The sequence below is a fragment of the Dermacentor variabilis genome, chromosome 5 (genome assembly GCF_050947875.1).
Source record: "Dermacentor variabilis isolate Ectoservices chromosome 5, ASM5094787v1, whole genome shotgun sequence".
In the NCBI taxonomy this organism is placed as follows: domain Eukaryota; kingdom Metazoa; phylum Arthropoda; class Arachnida; order Ixodida; family Ixodidae; genus Dermacentor; species Dermacentor variabilis.
Genome location: NC_134572.1, coordinates 14,730,891 through 14,752,726, shown reverse-complemented (window position 1 = coordinate 14,752,726; position 21,836 = coordinate 14,730,891). Strand labels below are relative to the sequence as shown.

Genomic DNA, 21,836 nt, shown 5'->3' with positions numbered 1-21,836 from the left:
TTTAGGCATAGTGAGCTGGGTTATTGTGGGTGGAGAGAGAAATGCGGCAGGCATGCAGATGAAGGACGGCTGCGCGTCGTCGCCGTATCTTCGCGCAATGCAGCGTACATTTTCAGGTCATTCGGATGACTCCGCAGCGCTCTCTGAGCTCATTTCATGGTACCGCTAAACGCGAACATCGAGTCAAATTTTTTGTTTGATTTCTCTCGTTTTGTTTCTTGCGAATGTATCGTCCTGCAGCCGTTCAATTCGGAGAATTTTTATTTCACTGCCAACGTCCTGCATTGTCGTTCGGTCGCATCTGATAAACACAAACTCACGTAAATGTCGCGTGAAGTGTATATTCCGCATCTGAATATTGCTGTCGTTCCGGGTCGGTAACACGCCTTAAATTTGAGGGGGTTCGCTGATGTGCTTGTGCAAAGCGTCGTAAAGCTTAACGTTGCATCGCACTGCGTAATTTGTCTTCTTTCGTTTGGAAAGCTGTGACTGCGAGATTTGCACCGATTCGTGTCCGTGGTTTGTCTAACGGCCGGCATTTAGTCCAGTGAAATTCAATGCTGTTGTTTTTTTTCTTCATCCATTGTTTCTTCTCATTCATTTGTACATTGGCATATCCATTCAGTCGGTCATAGCCACATGATTAATGAGATAATGAGCCGGAAAACGAACCGAATATTTTCGACGATTTACTTTCAAGATGACGTCCTGTCCTCGAAAAAGGTCACAGGCCTGTGCGGCACACGGAGCACATTCACAGCGTAAGCTGGAGGAGCGGCTCTATGGGTGTTCCATGTTCAGCAGGACGCACTACAGCTATAGGCTCTTCGCGGCGAAGACTCTTCGCGTTGCATTCACGAGAACGATCTGAACTATCCGCCCGGCGTCGACGGCGAGCTGCGGCTTGTGCTGCTCTGTGCACAGAGGTCTGCTGAGCCCGACGTTGCCTGGTTGCAGCCGCGCGCGCAGCTCTACTATTCGCTTCTTCAGCAATAGCTCCTACCATGCGAGGAGGCACCATAACGTGTGCTGAAGAGTAAACAGAGGTATCGAGACTACGCGGCGCACATATCACATCCCTTGAACCGTGACACTATACGGTGTTAGTTGTTGATGATGATGATGATGATGATTTATTAGCATCCCCTTGCAAACGGAGCAGTGACAAGTAGACATCTAGCCTGCTTGAGTTAATCAGGCATGCTATTCACGTTTCTTATTCTAGCGTTTTTGTGTGCATCTCCTTAATCTTCTTTTCTTCCTTGGACATTTTCTATCTTCCTTGCACTACTACCTATGCAACTGCTACATGGCGTGCCACCTGGTATAATAATATGCAACTGCAATGCAGTGTTATGCTATGCGGCGCGCATCTCACATCGCAGGATACGAGGATAATGATGATGATTTGTTGGCATTCCCTTTGAAACGGGGCGGTGACATAGTCTCCTAGCCACCATGATTTAATGAAGCGTGCAATACATGTTTGTTTATATTTTTTTCATTCTAGCATTTTTCATGCAACTGCAATGCAAAGTGTGCACGTATTGACGCTACGCGGCGCGCATGTGACATCGCCTGTAGAGTAACTTCGTAAAGTAGCGACACTCTCCTCGTCCGCCTTCACTTCTCCTTGTTTCTCCTCTCTTTCACGCTCCCTCCTCGACCGTGGCGCCACGTACACTGCTCGAGCGTAGCGACGGCGCCAGCATACGCTTTTCGCTAAAACCCCTTAAACTTCGTAAAGTAGTGCCACGCTTTGAAGAATGCCGCCTCCTCCTCGCGCGCTCTGGCCGAGGCCACCACCGCGTCGCTATTGGCCTAATAGCATCACGTGGACCCTCGCGCCTTCCTTCAGCGCCATTTTTGCTCGAGAAGCGTCTACGGAGTGGCGAGGAGCGCATGTTGGCGCCGTTGCTGCGCTCGAACAGTGTAGGTGGAGCCACGGTCGAGGAGGGAGCGTGAAAGAGATGAGAAACGAAGAGGAGTGAAGGCGGAGGAGGAGAGTGTCACTACTTTACGAAGTTTAAGGGGCTTAACTCTTCGCCACTCCGTAGACGCTTCTCGAGCAAAAAGGCGCTGAAGCAAGGCGCGAGGGTCCACATGATGCTATTAGGCCAATAGCGACGCGGCGTCGGCCTCGTCCAGAGCGCGAGAGGACGAGGCGGCATTCTTCAAAGCGTGGCGCTACTTTACGAAGTTTAAGGGTCTTTAATCGCGTGCCTCCTCGCGTGCTTCTGCTGCACGCCAGCAAGCGCTGGTGTGACTCAGTGGCAGAGTATAGCTGACTCCCGCGCAGCTAGCCCGGGTTCGATCCCGGCGTGAACTGGCTATTCTTTTTCTCATTCCCGGCGATAGCTACGACAGACACCGGCGGTGGCGGCGACGGATTACATTGCCAATCGAAACGGCTATTGGAATGAGCCCGTAACAGCTTACGCTGTAAAAGAAGCGCAGTATACAACTATCGCCCCTCGCGACGCCGCTATGCACGAGGCAGTCTTCAACGAGCGGCTAGATGAAATTAGTTTAAACAATAAGCTACCGTCAATGGTCAGGCGGTCAGGCGGATGGGTGGATGGATGGATGGATGGATGGATGCTATGAGCGTCCCCTTCGGAACGGGGTGGTGGTTTGCCCCACCAAGCTCTTATTATTATATTGCCTATAATGTCCTACCTATGTTTTAAAAAAGAGTAAAAGAACGCGCACGATGAATTCCCATAACCAAATTTTCTGACCCCCTATTGTGAACTTTGCTTTGCAAGTCTCCGTTATTTGTCGTTTCCCTATTTTCTTCCACCATTCTTCCAGTCACCTCTTACTAATCTCTATTACGAACAAGTTTACTTTCCCCCTGCTCTCGCTGAACCCAAAGGCTTCAAGGAGTCCAGTGGTGCCTAAATCGACCGCTGAGCAGATATCTCGACGTTCTATAGTAATACATGCTCCATCGTTTTCCTAGTTTTACCGCAGTAAGCACATGCTTCTTCTTCGTTCTTATATCTCATTATATAGGTGCGTGTTCTAAGGCATCCTGATCTCGCTTCGAAAACTAATGAGCTTTCCTTTGAGTGATCATAAATTGTTTCTTTCCTGATTTCGTTTTTTCCTCTTAAGTAGTTACTCGTGGCACGTTCCTTTTCCATTGCCGCCACCCATGAGGTTATTTCAGCCTCTCTGACTTTCCGCTTGACGTTCTTTGTTGCTCACCCTACAGGCAGCATACTTGCTGGTGAGCTTCCTAGTTCTTTTCCTGCACTATGAATCAATCTTTTTTTCTGTACAAATACCTCAACACTATCCCAGCCCATTTACTTTCTTCCATGTTCCTCAGTCGTTCTTTATAATCAATTTATTGTGAGCTTGCCTCACTTTAAAACTTGTACAACCCCTATCACCCTGCACAGCTTCATTTGTAGTTTTCCCGTGAGTGCCCAATGCAAGGCATCCATGTACCCCTGATTTCAAGCAAACAACCGCATTTCCAAATGTAAGTGATGGAACCATTACACATTTCCACAAACCCGGAGCACCTCGTACCTATTCTTTCCCTATGTTTCAATATGACCGCCTTTCTCTTCCCATTTGCTGTTACTGTTTTGACCCGACAGCGTTAAGGAGCTCGTGTCGCCGAAAAGCCGGTGTCGTCGGTGTCGTCGGCGTTGGCCGTGAGCAAAAATCCCGGAAGACAATTCATAAATAAAAACAAATTGCAAGATGGGCTGGGTGGGAATCGAACCACGGTCTTCGGAGTGTGAGACGGAGACGCTACCACTCAGCCATGAGTTTTTTTTCTTTCATGGTATTTATTACAGTAGCAACAACCCGATATTCACCAGTTGTACATAGAGAATGGAGAGCACAATGATAGTCACTCACAGAAAAGGCATCGTTCATACTGTGGGTAGAAATGTGGTTTCACTTTAGAAGGGTGGTAAGGATAGGCACCTCACCAAAATGGGGTACCAGACCGGCTGGGTATCAAGTCCATCATAAACCTGCTTTAGGTGTAGGGTCATTTGGATGAAATTCACCCTTGTAGGTACAACCGTTTCGGCGTTTCGGTCGATCATTCGCGTTTTCCACAAACTGTGCATTCCGACGAGAAAAAACATACCGAAAGGGGCACTATTGTCAGCGGTCGGCAGCAGGTATCGCACATTATGAGCGTTGATGTCAAAGTCTTTTTTTAAAGTCCGTTGGAGGACATCCCAAAATAGTATGGCGTCGGTGCAGCTAATAAAACAATGTTCAATCGTCTCTGGCACGTCACAAAGGCGACAGTTAACAGAAGAGACAAAGATACCCTTTTTCTGTAGCCATGTTTTAACCGGTATGGTTTCACTATGAAGTTTATAAAAGAATGTTTTGCAGCAAGGGGATATATACATTTTACGAACTCGCTTTAGAACATCGTGACCTGGCCATTGAATGTATAGTGATCGGTAAAATGGAGGCGGAAAAAGCATGGGCAATAGATCTTTGTATAACGTTTTACGCGACACAAAGTACAAGTATTCAGTGGAAAACCGAACTGTCAGGAAACGAATCGCCAAGTAAAGTTCTTGCATGAATCCCCACAAGCGTAAACGCGAAGAAAAATTCGAAGAAAGAATTAAGTCGGGTAACGCATTAACAAGTGTGACTTGCATGAGTGACCGAAGTATAGGATGCGATGTATCGCGAAAAAAGAAGAAACGAGACACTATTTTCCGCACATAAAGATGTACTAAACCCAGCCCACCTTCACTAACGGGCCTGAAAATATTGTCTCGCCTCATGGGCTCAAAAGTTGAAGACCATACGAAGGTTGCAAAGATTCGGTGAAAGCGTTGGATGTAGAGCCTGGCACAATGTATAACTTGCAATACATAGTAAATTTTTGTTGCCAAGAACTTATTGCAGGCCTCGGCTTTCCCAAAAATAGAAAGTCCGTGTGGAACGAATGTCTGGGCGTAACTTTGCAGGGCCGAAACTTGTTCTTTCCAATAGTGTGCGCTTAATTTATATGCGCCTAGCGGCACGCCGAGATACTTTGGCGGGACACTGGTCCAATTAACGCCTGCAAACTGTTCTGGTGTATAGCACCATGAGCCAAACCATAAGCCTAAGCTTTTTGCGGAGTTCATTCGTGCTCCTGATACGCTGCCGAATTCCTCTATTGTTGATACTACCTTTTCAACACTGGACTTACCCGTGCAGAAGAACGCTAAATCATCTGCATAAGCTAAGACTTTTACTTAATTACCCAGTATATTGAAGCCATGGATGCAACTCGACTGAATTACGCTTAAGCATAGCGGTTCCAGATAAAGGGCGAATAGTAATGGGGACATAGGGCATCCTTGTTTTACCGAAGAGCAAATGGAAACGGGTTTAGAGAGTTGGCCATTAATAACTAAACGAGTAGTACAACACGTATAGCAAAGCTTAACGCCTTTAAGCACAACAGAGCCAACATTAGCATGCTCCAGAAGTGTAAATAAATAGGAGTGACTGACACGATCAAAAGCTTTAGCAAGGTCTACCTGGAGCATTGCAAGCTGTTCAGTGGAACCGTAACAGTATTGAAGGAGTGTACGGGCGATATGTATGTTGGTTTGAATGGATATGCCCCTAATTCCACACATCTGATGTGAACCAATTAGAATCGACATCGCAAATTGCAATCTATTCGATAAAACTTTTGCAAAAATTTTATAATCCACGTTTGACAATGTGATTGGTCGGTAGCTTTCAACAGAACGCAGTTTCTCCTTATCTGAACTTTTGGAATGAAAACTGTGTGGGTTTTGCAAAAATATTGCGGAAGGGCGTCTACCTCTAAACTTGTAATAAAAATGTCCAATAATATGGGACTGATAATTAATTTGAAAGCTTTGTAAAATTCACAGGAAAGTCCATCAGGGCCGGGTGTTTTCGACAGAGGCAGCTGATCAATAGCTGCTCAATTTCTTGTATCGTAAGGGTATCACTAATGAATGCAGAGTCATCATCCTGTAAAGGTTTTACAAGAGACACAAAACTCTCTACGATTTTTGCATCGTTATTATCGGGCCGGGCACTAAACAAAACACTGTAGTAAGTTTCGAACTTAGAAATTGTCATTCGTATTTGTTAGGAGAGTACCTTCGGAGTATATTTCAGGAATTACTTTGGAAATAGCGTGACGTCGCTCGTCAAGTAAAGCTTGACGTGTTGGTTGTTCAGACTGCAGAGCACGCCTATTTCGAGATCGAACTCGCGCACCTCTGTAACGCAGTGCATCGTACTTTTGCAAGTCACGTTTAAGATTTTCTATGTCAACAATGTAAGTGCCTGGCATTTCGCATTCCATCTGATAAAGGTTGTGTAGGCTCTTAAGAAGTATTGTTTCTTCATTCTTTCTACAGAATGCTTTCAGCGATCCAATTTTTATAGCCACTGTACGAACCTCTTGCTTGAAGAGTTCCCAAGCTGCAAATAACGGCAAGTCAGTAGAAAGAGAATTTTTTAGGGTCATGCGCACGCGATTAATAAATTTCTGATCATTTAGGAGATCAGAGTTAGCTTCCAGAGTGCCCACTGTGGTCGGAAATTGGTTACAGATTTCTCACCAATCTTTGCGATAACCATGCAATGATCAGAGAACGAAACTGGGATAGTAGTGCAGGACAGTTCCCGGGAGAGGAGGGATGAAGAAACATAGATACGATCAAGGCGGGCATAAGAGCGACCTTGAATTTGTGTATAAGAGCGAGCTCCCTGTCCCGGCACTCCTATATCAATGAGCCCTGCATTTTCTATTAGGTTAGATAAAACTTCACCACTCCTGTCCTGCTGAGTGTTAATGCCGCTTCTATCGCACGGATCACCACACACAATTGAAATCTCCCAATAACACAATGCAACGATCACAGTCCATTAGACTACGCACAGTATCAAATACGACAATTCGTTTTGCAGCGTCATTAAATGCATAGACGTTGACTAATCGCCGTGGCACACCCTGCAACACAAAATCACAACATATATATCGACCTTCAGTGTATACATGGTTACTAAGTGCTGAACAAAATAGACACTTTTTCAGAAACAGGAAACAGCCCGCGGATAAACCAAGAGCGTGTGAAACGCAGACATTATATTCAGACAGAAAAGGTCGCAAAGCCCTTTCTGTCTCGTCATCACTCTCAATCTTCGTCTCCTGCACGGCGACGAAGTCGAGGCGCTTCCTAGACAACAGCCGGCTAAGCTGCGCCTGTTTCTGCAAAGACCTAAGGCCTCGCACGTTCAAAGTTGCGAAGAGAAGTTGCTGGGACAGGGCCATGATGACTACCCACTATTTAGACTTAATTCTCTGTGCGGTCGGTCCTAGAGGGTAACGGTGAGGCTCCCTCCGAACTCTCACCAGGCCTCCTGGGCCGTGATCGCCGGCAATTTCCTGAATGTGTCGATGTTTTGCGGCGACGTGCTTTTCTTGTGGCACTGGCCGTCTCGCTGTCCGTGCTTGATTCTGATCTGTTACTCGCACGGCGCTTCGGAATTGACGTATCCGCGGTACTTGGTTTGTCCTCTGCCAGCATAGCGCACGTGTTGAGATGCTTCGGTGTAGCAGATGAGTCATCAGCGGCTGTCTCATTCGCTGCTTGGGCGGCAACTGGCTGCGTAGTAGCGGGCGCTTCTTTCTCTTCGCTACTTTCCTTTTCCACGGAAGTTCTGCGATGTCATTCTCTTTAACATGTAAAGGGGCCTTACTGGCACAGCTGGTATCCGCAGAAGAGGGAACGCCTCCGTTGCATCGAGAACCTCTGTAACATCCATTATGTGTTCCTGCAAGCTTTCTTCCGGAGGCCTTGTCCTGTGTCGTAACTTGTCGGCGTATGTCACAACACATGCTTCATCTGTGTGGCCAAAGCGTCGGCAGGCTTCACACGTGGGGTTCTGCAGTTTCGACGAATGTGCCCAACCTTGCTACAGCGGAGACAAAGCGGGGGCCGGCCTGGGATCAATACAAGGCTCTGCACTCCACAAACGTGTAGCAGATGTGGAACGTCGCCCACGCCGACTCCATCGGCAAGAGTCAACACCACGTCACGATTGAGGGTGCGCATTTGCTCCATTTCCTATACTCTCCAGCTTTCTGCTTATATGGACTTCACTTTCCCGTAAGCCTGAAGCGCATCTCGAATGTAATCGTCTTCCAAACGCTCAGGAAGCCATAAAAGCTTCATTTTTACTTCCGTGGGCTCGGGGTCAATAACGAGGCAGCGTCTACCTTTTACGGATAATTCTCCGCACGCGACTAGCTTTGATTTTGTAATTGATGATTTGCACGTCACCATCCACACGTGCGACGTCTGAAATTGACCGATGGAACTTATTTCCTTCAGGTCAATAACGTTCCGAAGGGCGTCTCTGAAGTCTTGGGCTCTGTACGGTCGACCACTTAAGTCAGCATGCAGAAAAGCGGAGTCCACAACCAGCTTACCGGTAGGAAGACGAGGTATCACAACACGGTAGTCATTGCTGCTGGCTGAAGCCTGAGCAGCACCTCGGCCAGGGGCCGATAAATCCTTTGGGGCGGAGAACATGAAAAAAGCGACCGTTCGGAACGCCGTCTTCTGCTTTCTCCTCCCACTCAGCCATGAGTTCGATGGTTCAAAGCGGGCAAAAGCGCCTCTAGTGAATGCGGTGTTGCCTTAGAAACGTGCCGTAGAAAGTTATACTGCGGTGTATATCGGTATTTATGAGCATGTAAATTACAGAAGCCGCAGTTAAACGAGTAGCGAAGTACGTTTCCGCTACGTTTCTTCTGCGCTTGGCGCACACGCAGAGCCATCTTGCGGCAAACACAGAAGACCCCCTCCTCGCAATGTACGGCGCTGCCCCGACAGCTGGCACGCCACTCGCCCGCTTCTCCCCTTCGTCTCGTTTGAGCGCATTGGGGCCGTGCGAGGACCGGTGCAAGGATGCCTCAATACCCTTGCGTTTAATAAGTTTTCTTGCTCTCTCCCTTTCCACCTTCCAGCGCGCGTCACTCGAACCCTCGTGTTTATGCGACGCGGCTCCTCTTTCCGCTCACAGCGCGATTCCTAGGTGCAGCGTCCGATGCGGGACGCCTCTGGCGTGATCGCTGCGCCGTAGCGCGTCTGGCGGGAAAGCGTCCTCTGCGATTTGTGCCATGTTGCTGGCGAGGAGTCATGCGTCTGCGTGGTGCTTCCAAGCGAGATAGAGGACGATCCCATCGAGGCGTCAGCCCCATGATCGCGTCCGCCTTCATGGCGCGTCGCGGCCAGGCTGTCCGTGTCGATCCCGACGTTTGGCTCGCGGAGATCGTTTCTCCTTCCGAGACAACGAGTTCTTTGGTTCGTTCCGCTTGCTCAGGCGCACTTTCGTTGCCGCGCCGAACGCAGCGTTGCTCGGCGTTTACCGCGTGATTGGTGCGAGTCCGATGCGCGCGGCGCCTCGTAAGTGATCGCTACGCCGTAGCGCATTGTCTTACACCCCTTGGCGGGTCGACGGGAAAGCTATCGCGTTCCACTCTTGAAGGCGAAGCTTAAGCGTCCTCGAGTTTTTTTTTCCTGTGTCTCCATATATCGTCTTTTATCCATAAACCAAGCTATTTATATTCTTTTACGATATCTTCGATCGCCCACCGACTCCTCAAACAAGCCTCCCAATTCCCGGACGTTGAATTAGTATGGACTCCAGGGCACGAGTCCCTCCGTGGAAATCAGCGTGCGCACGCTGTAGCCCGAGCTCATGCCTCCCGGGCGCCACATGAGAGGGATACGGCCGCATCTATGGAGCCCGTACCTATACAAAACAACGTCATACTTCAACACCACAGATTGAACAGACGACAATAACCACCTCCACACAATACCCTCTCATGTGAAGACGCCGTAACATGGCGACAATTACAAACCCATAGATACCCCCATTTAAGCAGACTACACGCAATACACTCTACACTATACTCATACAAATGGTCCCTTTGTAACAACTACGCTTCCCTATATCACACCACATGTGCGTGCCCCAACGTCAAGGCAGCCACGCAAATACCCAACCCCACACCCGGGCAATGGGAGGCCGTGCTGACTACTTCGGACCCTCGTAACCAGCAGCAACTGGTGCGGCGGGCCCGGGAGACAGCAAGAGCCGCAGGAGCCTTGGACTAAGGGCGCTTCCCGCACAAGCAGAAAGACACCTGCTTGTCCTTTCTTATTTTTCAATAAATCTTTTTCCTCCTCCTCCTTGCGGTATTTCCTGGTCCTAAATTGACACTGTCTGTTCACGATCGGCTTTAGATCGGCTCAAACGACAGCGCCACCGTGTCAGTTACGCGATACACCGAGGCGGCCACTGCTACGGAGGCATGTTTTTACGGCGCTCGTTTTAAACGTGTCAGTCGTTCTAAATTGTGGTTTTAAGGCAATCTAAGACATCGAGGCCCATTTTGGACCACCGACGCTTGAGAAAGGACATCAGATTTACGACTTCAACCATGTATATCGTGTCAAAGAAGTAAACAGCGCGGACATCCCAGCGAAGTGCTTCAATGAAAATAAATTATGGGGTCTTAGGTCCCAGAACCATGATTTGATATTGAGGCACGCCGTAGAGGGGGGTGCAAATCAGAACCATGATTTGCAAGCGCGTCTTGGTCTTGGCACAGGAAGAAGCTGCACGTTGGCTTATAAGTGCACAACAAAAAGCGCAGCAGGGAGCGCTTACAAAGCTAGGTTTGACACATAACAACCACTGCGCGTTTGTTTTGGAGCGAGACGAGCTAAACAACTATCTAAACCAATTTACAACAATGGGAATCAGTTCACATGATGTTATGCAGTTGTCGCTTTATTGTGCGTTATTACGGATGCCGCTACTGTTTCCTTTTTTTTTTTGCATTTACCTCTTATGCATTGTAACAAACATTCGCAAGAGCGACACGAACCGCGACGATCCACTTCCGCCGCCGGGTCGCTTCCCACGGTTTTGAAGGGAAGCAGCACAATTTGATGCCGACATCTCCTTCGCGGATGTGACAATCCTTAACGCAGCAGTATCTGTGCTTCTTTTTGTTCACACTCCTCAGGGAGGAGCTGCCGGCAGGCCGCGTTGAATCCATTGCAAAATTGGAAAAGGAGGCTTTCAGGCGGGCCTGAGCACAGTACGGGCAATGGTGGAATGGTGGAATGGTGGTGAGGACCTACTCGCGGGTGCTCACCGCCGCTGCTAGGGGCGCGACATATACAGCCAAACTAGAGTTACTGTATACATGCAGTAACTCTAGGCCAAACTTCATGGCAGGGTGCCTATACCGGCGCCTCTTCGTTGTCTATGATGATGATGGAAAACATTCCCTAAAGAAGAAGGAAGATAAGAAAAAAAATTGCCAGTATTGCCCGAAGGTAATAAGGTCTAGCGTTGCGCTGAAGACGTTTCGAAAGCTGGCGTGGTGAGGACCACCATCAACTATGCTTTGCAGGCGTTGCCGTCTCGATGGTGGTGGACGAGATGAGACCGATGGGCATTCGTTGGCGCCCAAGAGAAGGATCAGATACAGTTAACTTGAGGTTGTATGCACCACGATGTAGTTGGCGCACAGCTGTTCAGCAGGAAAGCTAGTGTGTGTGTGTGTGTGTGTGTGTGTGTGTGTGTGTGTGTGTGTGTGTGTGTGTGTGTGTGTGTGTGTGTGTGTGTGTGTGTGTGTGTGTGTGTGTGTCTTTTTAGCGCGAGGCCGTTTATGGCTAGGGTTCCGTGAATTTTTGTTCTGCGCGGGCAAAAATGTGGGCCGATGCTGTTGATAGTGCAGAAAGGGTCCAAGCGCAATGACACCCCTGTGGACTCCGGGTGGTGAGCTCCGGGACCTGCAACAGGCCCTTGTACTATATATCCTTGTCACATCTGGGACAGGTCCCATTTTAATATCTTGGGTCCAAATACAATCCGTATCAGATATTAAGCTGATAAGAACAGATACTATTGACGCGCGTCGGAAATGTCTACGTTCACACACCCCTTTCTTTGTCGGCGTTCCAAGCGCTTGCGTATCTACTTTCGTTCCCCTCTCCCGTGGTGGTGGTCCCATCGAAACGTCACGCGTGTCTAGTTTCCTAGAGCTCCGGCTCCTCGGGGCGGCGGTCCCGTCGTGCACGGGAGTGTATATAATAATCACGGTAAATGAGTTCTTACCTTTCTACAAGGTTGCGTATGACCTCTTTGTCGTATGCCAAACAACTTCGCTGGTCATCCACCTTTGCAGGGTGGGATGGTTCATGATATTTTTTTTTGTTCCCCTTTGTAATTCCATGCAACGTTTTATTAACAGCTGAGGAGAAATATCGCAGAGTGACCGCTCGACCTTTACGCGCAGGTCGTTCAGCAAAAAGAACTTTCTCGATCGCCTTCGCGACACGATAGTTCTCCAAAATAACACCATGACATAATAGTCACACGTCTGATGCAACCCATGTCCGACTTGCATAGAGCATGCGTAAAGGGCACAGCAATTGTAGTTCCAACTTGCGCGAGTGCTTTCCATGCATTGTTTACCACGCGGATGGAGTTTTGCTTCGCTTCGGCAGAAAGCTATGAGCCGAGGTGACTCGGCAGACGCCGCCGCATTGCATAGCTCACGCTTCGACCGCTTTAAGCAAGTGCAATCGAGGCTATAGTACAACTCGGCGTCGCGTTTTTGTCTATATGCTCATATTCGGGAGCGCATATGTAGGTTGAGTCCCAAAATCGCTTCGCTTTTGTTTCTGGCGCCGATGGTTTTTCCAGCGGATTGCTGTATAGGAGAGCCCCACGCGCGCGCGTGTGTGTGTGCACAGGTGTGACGAATTCCTGGCAAGCCATGCTAGCTGCAGCGTCGTCCAACACGCGGCTACGCACACGTCGCGCCGCGGGGGCGAGCGTGCTTCCCACGCGCCGACGGAATGACCCACATCGAGCACTGCGTGTCGACCCCGCCTGCAGCGTGCTCCTTCCTGTCTCAAGCGGTGGGTCACCTGACCCCTGGCGTGAAATATCAGGTCGGACGCGCCTTTCCGACGACACAATCAGCATCGCAGCAATTTGATTGATTGATATATTGAGTGAGTGAGTGAGTGAGTGAGTGAGTGAGTGAGTGAGTGAGTGAGTGAGTGAGTGAGTGAGTGAGTGAGTGAGTGAGTGAGTGAGTGAGTGAGTGAGTGAGTGAGTGAGTGAGTGAGTGAGTGAGTGAGTGAGTGAGTGAGTTTTACGTCTAAAAATTAAGTTCAAGGTGTTTACGTGCCAAAACAACGATCCGATAAAAAGGCACGCTGCATTGCGGGGAACTCCGAAATAACTTTTATCGCCCCTGAGTTCTTTAACGTGCACCAAATGCACGGCACACGAGCGTTTTTGCATTCCGCCCGCGTGAATTCCGCCATCGCGGCCGGCATCAAAACGGTAACCTCGCGACCTCGCGATGGCCACTGAGCTAACGCGGCGGGCTACGTCTAAAAGTAACAATAGGGTTATTATATATTACTGAGCGTCTTCGAATTGCATTTGACCGCGTTTTGGGTTATATCGTATACCCAGGACTGAAATCGCAGTAGACGCTTTGTTCTTGCGTATAGCGCCGACGTCGCGATCCCTTCGCCAAAGGTTCGCATTGTTGCGTTTCGCCTGCGACACGTGGTTTTGCCGGCGCGACTGCGGCGGGGCGGCAGACATTTTGGCCCGATCGTCGTCGCCGCAACACTCATCGCCAGGTGTTTCCAGGCGCGACTGCGGCGATGCGACCGCCTAGGGATCATCCTCGCATTCCAGTCATTGTGCCCGAAACAGGCGATGCCAAAGCAGGGATCTCATTCCAGTCATTGTGCCCGAAACAGGCGATGCCAAAGCAGGGATCTCGTTCCAGTCATTGTGCCCGAAACAGGCGATGCCAAAGCAGGGACCATCCTCTCATTACAGTCATTGTGTCCGACCGGCAGCGCCACGACAGGGTGCTACGAGATCGTGCTCGACATGGTGCTACGGCATCGCTACGACAGTGTGCGTCACCATTAGCCCATTGTACATTCACGTGCTCGTCTTTTGAGGGGTTCCTTCTTGCCCTCAACTGCGAGAGTATAAAAACAGCTGCCCCCGGACGCCAAAAGGAGGGCTCCGATTTCTTCTGTTGAGTGAAGTGCTCTCCCGTCTCTCTACTACGGTCAAACCTGACCACCAACTCTTTGCGATGTTAAAATAAACAAGTTGTTTCGTTGTTACCAGTCGACTCATGCTTTGCCGGGACCTTCGGATGCTTCCAGTTGTACCCCAGGCCGCCAGGCCAACGCTACCCTTGGGGCTTGCGACCCAGGTACAACCACGGGCGTCAGCGCCGAGTTCCCAACAGATCGTACCAGCAGTCCGATCCAAACATCTGGTTGGCAGCGGTGGGATCGCCTCCGACTTCAAACAACTGTCTGCCAGCGGTGAGATCGCGACAACGGAGGCCAGCAGCAAAGAGATGCAGTTGACTGTATGCTGAGCAGCTCAACGACGATCCGGGAGCAGTGCAACGAGCCCTGTGTGACGACTGGTTGCCTGCAACGGAACGACTGCGCGGAATTCCTGCCTGCGAGGTTTGGTGAGTGCGGGACTTTCTTCTTCTGAGCTTTGCCAGGCTTTTGTTAGTGTTAGAAACAGAGCTGGTAATTGTGGTTGTCGTTGCTGCCGGGTTAGTTTGCGGCAAGACAATAGTAAGCAGTAGAGAAAGCAGCATTCAGAGCAGCCATGGATTTGAAGTCGTTGCGCAAACCGAAATTGTTGGAGCTTGCAAGAGAGTTGGGTCTGGATGTCTCAGACAAACTAAGAAAACCTGAACTGTTAAGGGCTATTCTTGAGTTAGAGGCTGAGGATGACGAGCTGTCGGAATGCCTTGAGACTATTGAGGAGAGGTCAAAAAGACAGGAGCGCGAACTTAAAGAGCAAAAAGAGAAACAGGAGCGCGAACTTAAAGAACAGAAAGAAAAGGAAGAGCGTGAACGTAAAGAACAGAAAGAGCGAGAGCAACAAGAGAAAAAAGAAGAGCGCGAACACGCTTTGGAAATGAAGCGTCTCGAGGTAGAGATGGAACGCGCTCGTAATGGAAGTCAGGCACACGGTGCAGGAGAACGAGTATTGTTCAAAATGACTGACCTGATGCGGCCGTTTAAGCTTGGAGAGGACATTGGTTTGTTCCTGGTTAACTTTGAGCGAACGTGCGAGAAGCAGGGGTTCTCTCGGGAAACGTGGCCACAGCGCTTGCTCACTTTGTTACCCGGCGAGGCGGCCGACGTAGTCGCTCGCTTGGATAGAGAGGAGGCAGAGGATTTCGACAAAGTAAAATCGAGTCTGCTAAAAAAGTACCGGCTGTCTGCGGAGGCGTTCCGTCGGAAGTTTCGGGAAAATGAGAAAGGCAGAAGTGAGTCATATACAGAGTTTGCGTATAGGCTTATGTCGAACATGCAGGAGTGGCTCAAAGAAGAGAAAGCGTTTGGTGACCACGATAAAGTTCTGCAGTGCTTCGGGCTAGAACAGTTTTATAGTCGGTTACCGGAGAACGTGCGATACTGGGTCTTGGATAGGCCAGACGTTTGTACGGTGGCTAAAGCCGCTGAGCTAGCCGAGGAGTTTGTGACGCGTCGGGCTCGCGGAGCTAAGGACGGTCAAAAGGGTGAATTTGGCTCGAAGTTTGAGAGGCCGAAGTTCACACCCATGAGAGAAAAGGGGAACACGCGTAGTGCGGATGCGAGTGGAAGCAGTCCGACCAGACGTAAAGAGACGGCGGCAGCCAAACGCAGAAAGCGGTTCGAGATGAGGCGAGCGGGCGTTTGTTATACGTGCCAGAAGCCGGGTCACTTTTCGGCGCAGTGTCCGGAAACAACACCAAAAGTTGTGTTTTTTTCAATAGGCAGCACTGACGAGAACATGAAGCTTCTCGAGCCTTACATGCGAGACCTCCTCGTGAACGGGAAAGAGTGCCGAGTGCTTCGCGATTCCGCAGCTACGATGGATGTAGTTCACCCATCTTACGTAGAACCCCATATGTTCACGGGCGAGTGCGCGTGGATCAAGCAAGCCGTGGAAGCTCATAGCGTGTGTCTGCCAGTAGCAAAGGTGCTTATTGAAGGACCTTTCGGAGCGCTTGAGACAGAGGCGGCAGTGTCATCTATGCTGCCACCCCAGTACCCGTACCTATTTTCAAACAGGTCCGATCACCTCCTGCGCGAGAAGGGGCTTTTGTTTGGTGAAGCTAGTGTTCAGGCCTTAACCAGATCGAAGGTTCGGGAGCTCGCTGCAAAGGCGGTAGTTGCGGGGCCGACGTTATCAAACAACGAAAAAGGGTCAGAGGCGCAGCAAGCTGATATTCAGAGCACGCCCGAACTGAATAAAATTGAGTCTGTAGCGTTGAAGGCGCCAGATACTGGAGAGGAAAATCCCGATTCGGGAAAGTTAGAAGAGCTATCTACTGATTTGCTCATCGCGCCTACGTCAGACGGACTTGATAGGTTGCTAAAAGTCAGCCGGTCGGCTTTGATAGCCGAGCAAAAAAAGGATGGCAGCCTGGAAAACGTGCGCTGCAATGTCAAAGAAGGTATCGCCAGGAAAACTGCGCGTTTTGTGGAAAGGGGTGGAGTCCTGTACCGGAAGTATCTAGACCGCAGAGGAGTGGAGTTCGATCAGCTGGTCGTGCCTCAATGCTATCGTCAGGATCTGTTGCGCTTGTCACACGGGGGTTCGTGGTCCGGACACCTAGGAGTTAAGAAAACTAAGGACCGTCTCTTGCAAGAGTACTATTGGCCAGGGTGTTTTCGGGACGCAGACCATTTCGTGAGGACATGTGACACTTGTCAGCGGGTGGGCAAACCAGGGGACAAATCGAGGGCGCCGTTGAAATTGGTACCTATCATTACGGAGCCTTTTAGACGGCTCGTTATTGATACTGTGGGACCTCTGCCGGTAACAGCCACGGGGTACAGACACATTTTGACTGTGATCTGCCCAGCGACAAAGTTCCCTGAAGCAGTGCCGCTTAAAGAACTCAGCTCAGTTGAGATAGTCAATGCACTACTGTCCATATTTGCGCGAGTTGGTTTTCCTGCAGAAATTCAATCAGATCAGGGCACAGTGTTTACTAGCGCTTTGACGACAACTTTTCTCGAAAGGTGTGGGGTAAAGCTGTTACACAGCTCAGTGTACCACCCACAGTCGAATTCCGTTGAGAAGCTCCACTCCGTCATGAAGCGCGTGTTGAGAGCGTTGTGTTTTGAACATCAAACTGACTGGGAGCTGTGTCTGCCTGGGGTGATGTTTGCTTTAAGGACCGCGCCGCATGCGGCTACGGGGTTTTCGCCAGCTGAACTGGTGTACGGTCGCTCGCTTCCATCTCCGCTTCGCATGCTTCGAGAATCATGGGAAGGTAGGGGCGACGACCCAGTCGTGGTGGAGTACGTGCTTAAGCTCCTCGAACGCTTAAGAAGGGCACAGGAGTTGTCAGGTGAAGCAATGACAAAGGCCCAGCAGAGGGCCAAGGTTTATTATGATCGGACAGCCAGGGCCCGTCGTTTTGAGGTGGGCGATGAGGTCATGATATTGCGCACATCGCTAAACAACAAACTAGACGTGCAGTGGGAGGGCCCAGCACGAATTGTTCAGAAACTGTCGGACGTTAACTACGTGGTAAGTCTGCCAGGAAAGCGGAAAGCACAGCAAGTTTACCACTGTAATCTGCTCAAACCTTATAGACAAAGGGAAGCAGTGGTGTGCATGATGGTAAACGTTCCTGAAGAGCTTCCGGTCGAGCTTCCAGGACTAGGCTCAGTGACGAACAGGGAAGACACCGGTCAAGTCATTAGTGACCTTATCAGTAAAGCACCGCTGTCGCCCGAGCAGAAAACCGAACTACACCAGCTATTACAAGAGTTTCAAGGTCTGTTCTCTGAGAGGCCTGGTAGGACTTCTGTACTTACTCATGATATTGAACTTACCTCCCCAGAGCCAGTACGATCCAAGGCGTATCGGGTGTCACCCCGCCAGAGCGATATTATGGAGGCTGAGGTAAAGAAAATGCTACAGCTCGGTGTTATTGAGGCAGGTGAGAGGGATTATACCTCCCCTTTGATTTTAGTTGAGGTACCGGGCAAGGAACCTCGTCCTTGCGTCGACTACCGCAGGCTTAATTCCATCACTAAGGATCAAATTTATCCGATCCCTAACATCGAGGAGCGCCTTGAGAAAGTTAGTAGCGCTCAGTTTATTTCCACCCTAGATCTTGTCAGGGGTTATTGGCAGGTTCCACTTACAGAAGAGGCTAGTAGGTATGCGGCGTTCATTTCACCAATGGGAACATTCCGTCCTAAAGTGTTGAGTTTTGGTTTGAAGAACGCGCCATACTGTTTTTCAAGCCTCATGGATAAAGTGTTACGGGGACAGCAAGAATTCGCTTTACCGTATCTAGACGACGTAGCGATATTCTCCGCATCCTGGTCTGAGCATATGACACACTTGCGGGCAGTGCTAACCCGCCTGCGCGAAGCGGGCTTGACAGTCAAGGCTCCTAAGTGCCAGTTAGCACAGGCCGAGGTTGTCTACCTCGGTCACGTGATTGGTCAGGGTCGTCGCCGCCCCTCTGAAATAAAAGTGGCCGCTGTGCGAGACTTTCCGCAACCGCGCACCAAGACCGATATTCGGTCGTTCTTGGGTGTCGCCGGCTACTATCAGAGGTACATCCCTAGGTACTCTGATATCGCGGCTCCCCTGACGGATGCTCTAAGAAAGACAGAGCCTCAAACAGTCGTCTGGGACGAGACCAAGGAAAGAGCTTTTAGCGCCCTAAAGAGTGCCCTAACAAGCCAGCCTGTGCTACGATCGCCAGACTATACAAAAGGGTTCATTGTTCAGTGCGATGCTAGTGAGCGAGGCATGGGCGTTGTACTGTGCCAACGGGAAAATGGAGAAGTAGAACACCCCGTCCTGTATGCTAGTCGTAAGCTTACCAGTCGTGAGCAGGCGTATAGCGCCACCGAGAAAGAGTGTGCATGTCTCGTGTGGGCCGTTCAGAAATTGTCATGCTATCTAGCCGGCTCGAGGTTTATCATTGAGACGGATCACTGCCCTCTCCAATGGCTGCAGACCATCTCTCCCAAAAATGGCCGCCTCCTGCGCTGGAGCCTCGCTTTACAACAATATTCCTTTGAGGTGCGTTACAAAAAGGGGAGTCTCAACGGTAACGCCGATGGCTTAAGTCGAAGCCCCTAACGTAGGAATCAGCCTCAAAATTGTTTGTTACTGATGTTTTTCTTCCTGAGGCAGGATTTTTTTTAACGTATTGCTTTTGTTTAGTGTTTCAAAGTGATGATATGCTTTCTAGTGCAATTTTTCAATTTGTGAACGCGTTCTGAGTGATGCTAGACTACTGTAAGGAACTAGGCAGTGGTATAAAAAGGGGAAAGAGCCTGGCAGGGCTTAGTGAGGGTTGTGCCGTGCTTGCTGACTGAGCGGTTGAGTTTCAGCGTAGTTCTAACGCTTGCCGGGAACGAGAACAAAAATGTGAACTCTCCCGAAGTCACTTTGCAGTGTCCCGTGCGAACCTGAACAAGAGAACGAGGCCTTCTCTGTGCGCTGCGCTCAAGAAACGTCGAGGGACGCCCGACTTCGGTTATGAGCATCATCGAGCGACATCCCTCCGGACAGCGGATGCAGTCCCCTGTCCATCGGGATCTCCTTCCCCCGGCGGGGCGGTCTGTTGCGTTTCGCCTGCGACACGTGGTTTTGCCGGCGCGACTGCGGCGGGGCGGCAGACATTTTGGCCCGATCGTCGTCGCCGCAACACTCATCGCCAGGTGTTTCCAGGCGCGACTGCGGCGATGCGACCGCCTAGGGATCATCCTCGCATTCCAGTCATTGTGCCCGAAACAGGCGATGCCAAAGCAGGGATCTCATTCCAGTCATTGTGCCCGAAACAGGCGATGCCAAAGCAGGGATCTCGTTCCAGTCATTGTGCCCGAAACAGGCGATGCCAAAGCAGGGACCATCCTCTCATTACAGTCATTGTGTCCGACCGGCAGCGCCACGACAGGGTGCTACGAGATCGTGCTCGACATGGTGCTACGGCATCGCTACGACAGTGTGCGTCACCATTAGCCCATTGTACATTCACGTGCTCGTCTTTTGAGGGGTTCCTTCTTGCCCTCAACTGCGAGAGTATAAAAACAGCTGCCCCCGGACGCCAAAAGGAGGGCTCCGATTTCTTCTGTTGAGTGAAGTGCTCTCCCGTCTCTCTACTACGGTCAAACCTGACCACCAACTCTTTGCGATGTTAAAATAAACAAGTTGTTTCGTTGTTACCAGTCGACTCATGCTTTGCCGGGACCTTCGGATGCTTCCAGTTGTACCCCAGGCCGCCAGGCCAACGCTACCCTTGGGGCTTGCGACCCAGGTACAACCACGGGCGTCAGCGCCGAGTTCCCAACAGATCGTACCAGCAGTCCGATCCAAACAGCATCTTATGCTCGGCATCGCGCATGCTCATTAGGAGAATCGTATAACCATTGTCGTTTGTTCCCACCATATATAACTAAAAGCCTCCGCTAAGGGTGTCTGAGATACACATGAATGTACTATACTCGAGAAAGTCTTGTAAATCTGGTAGCCGGCAAGTTTTGATAGCGTACTACATAAAACGCGATCGTCGGCCAATAAGGAAATTCGCCTGGAGTGTCCATATAATTGTCATCACAATAAAAAGAAAACTTCATATTAACGATGATCATGATCATGTATCTCGCATCTTACAATAAGGTATTGCGTAATCTAAGGGGCCACGGGGTCGATTACCGGACAGGGTTGCTGAAGCAAACAGTGCCGAAATAAATAAATAAATAAATAAATAAATAAATAAATAAATAAATAAATAAATACAGCCATATTTTGGGGGCCCGTTGAAGAACCCCAGCGGGGCTGGCGACTTATCCTGCACCCTCACCGACGTCCTGGCCCAAGTGCCCGGTCAAATCTCAGTCAAATCTCTCTGTGTGCCTTGACAACGGCGTCAACTTTAACCGCAACAGCCGCACTAACTCCTACCTCACCTCCAACGTGTAGCCAGTAAAATGGTACGTGAGTATAAATGACGGGTTAATAGCTGAAAAAAAATCACGCATTTAAGTTTTTCATTCCACTGAGGCAAAGGCACAGCCATGTTACAGCGTTTGACGTTGTAGGGAATTCGTAACAAATGTGGAACAAGCGTTATGCTGTAATATATGCAAGGTAGCCGGATAACAACACTGATGAATTTTTAATAGGCAATGAAGTGTACAAAGGCCAGAGAGGTAGCTAATAAATTCAATAAGCATTTTACTATGCTATATAGTTGAAAGTATACATGATGACGACGCTCTCAACCAACCACCTTCTCCCATACAGAATACTTTATTCACTGTACCAACTGATGAACACTACGTAATCAATATGTTTAAACACTTTAAGTTGAACAAGAGGGAATTGAATTGAAGTGAATTGAAGTGAATATAATTGAATTTAATTGAATTCTGAGTTTTACGTGCCGAAAGCAAGATTGATTATGAGGAACGCTGCAGTGGGGGACTCCGGATTAATTTTCACAGCCAGGGGATCTTCAACGAGCCCCCAATGCACGAGAAACGGGTGTCTTTGAACAAAACTGAGGACATCGACGGCTTAAAACTAGTCTCTAATTTTATTTATCTACCCTCTATGTCCAGTTGCGCTATCTCTCTGAAGCTGCATCTTGCGAATGGCAGATTCCAAGCGCGCGATCCCATGCTGGTGAGATATATCTTATGTGAAAACCCCGGACG

The 21,836-nt window shown here is 49.6% G+C and overlaps 1 protein-coding gene across 1 annotated transcript; it reads right to left on the bottom strand.

Annotated features, from left to right (window-relative positions):
- Window positions 1-265: 265 nt before the first annotated feature.
- On the bottom strand, window positions 266-4,940 carry LOC142582138 (uncharacterized). The gene is made up of 2 exons (XM_075691533.1): window positions 3,957-4,940; window positions 266-301 (listed from the first exon to the last, which is right to left on the bottom strand). Exons 1-2 carry the CDS (start codon window positions 4,782-4,784, stop codon window positions 266-268), a joined length of 864 nt encoding a protein of 287 aa, XP_075547648.1. The 5' UTR covers window positions 4,785-4,940.
- Between the last annotated feature and the right edge of the window lie 16,896 nt (window positions 4,941-21,836).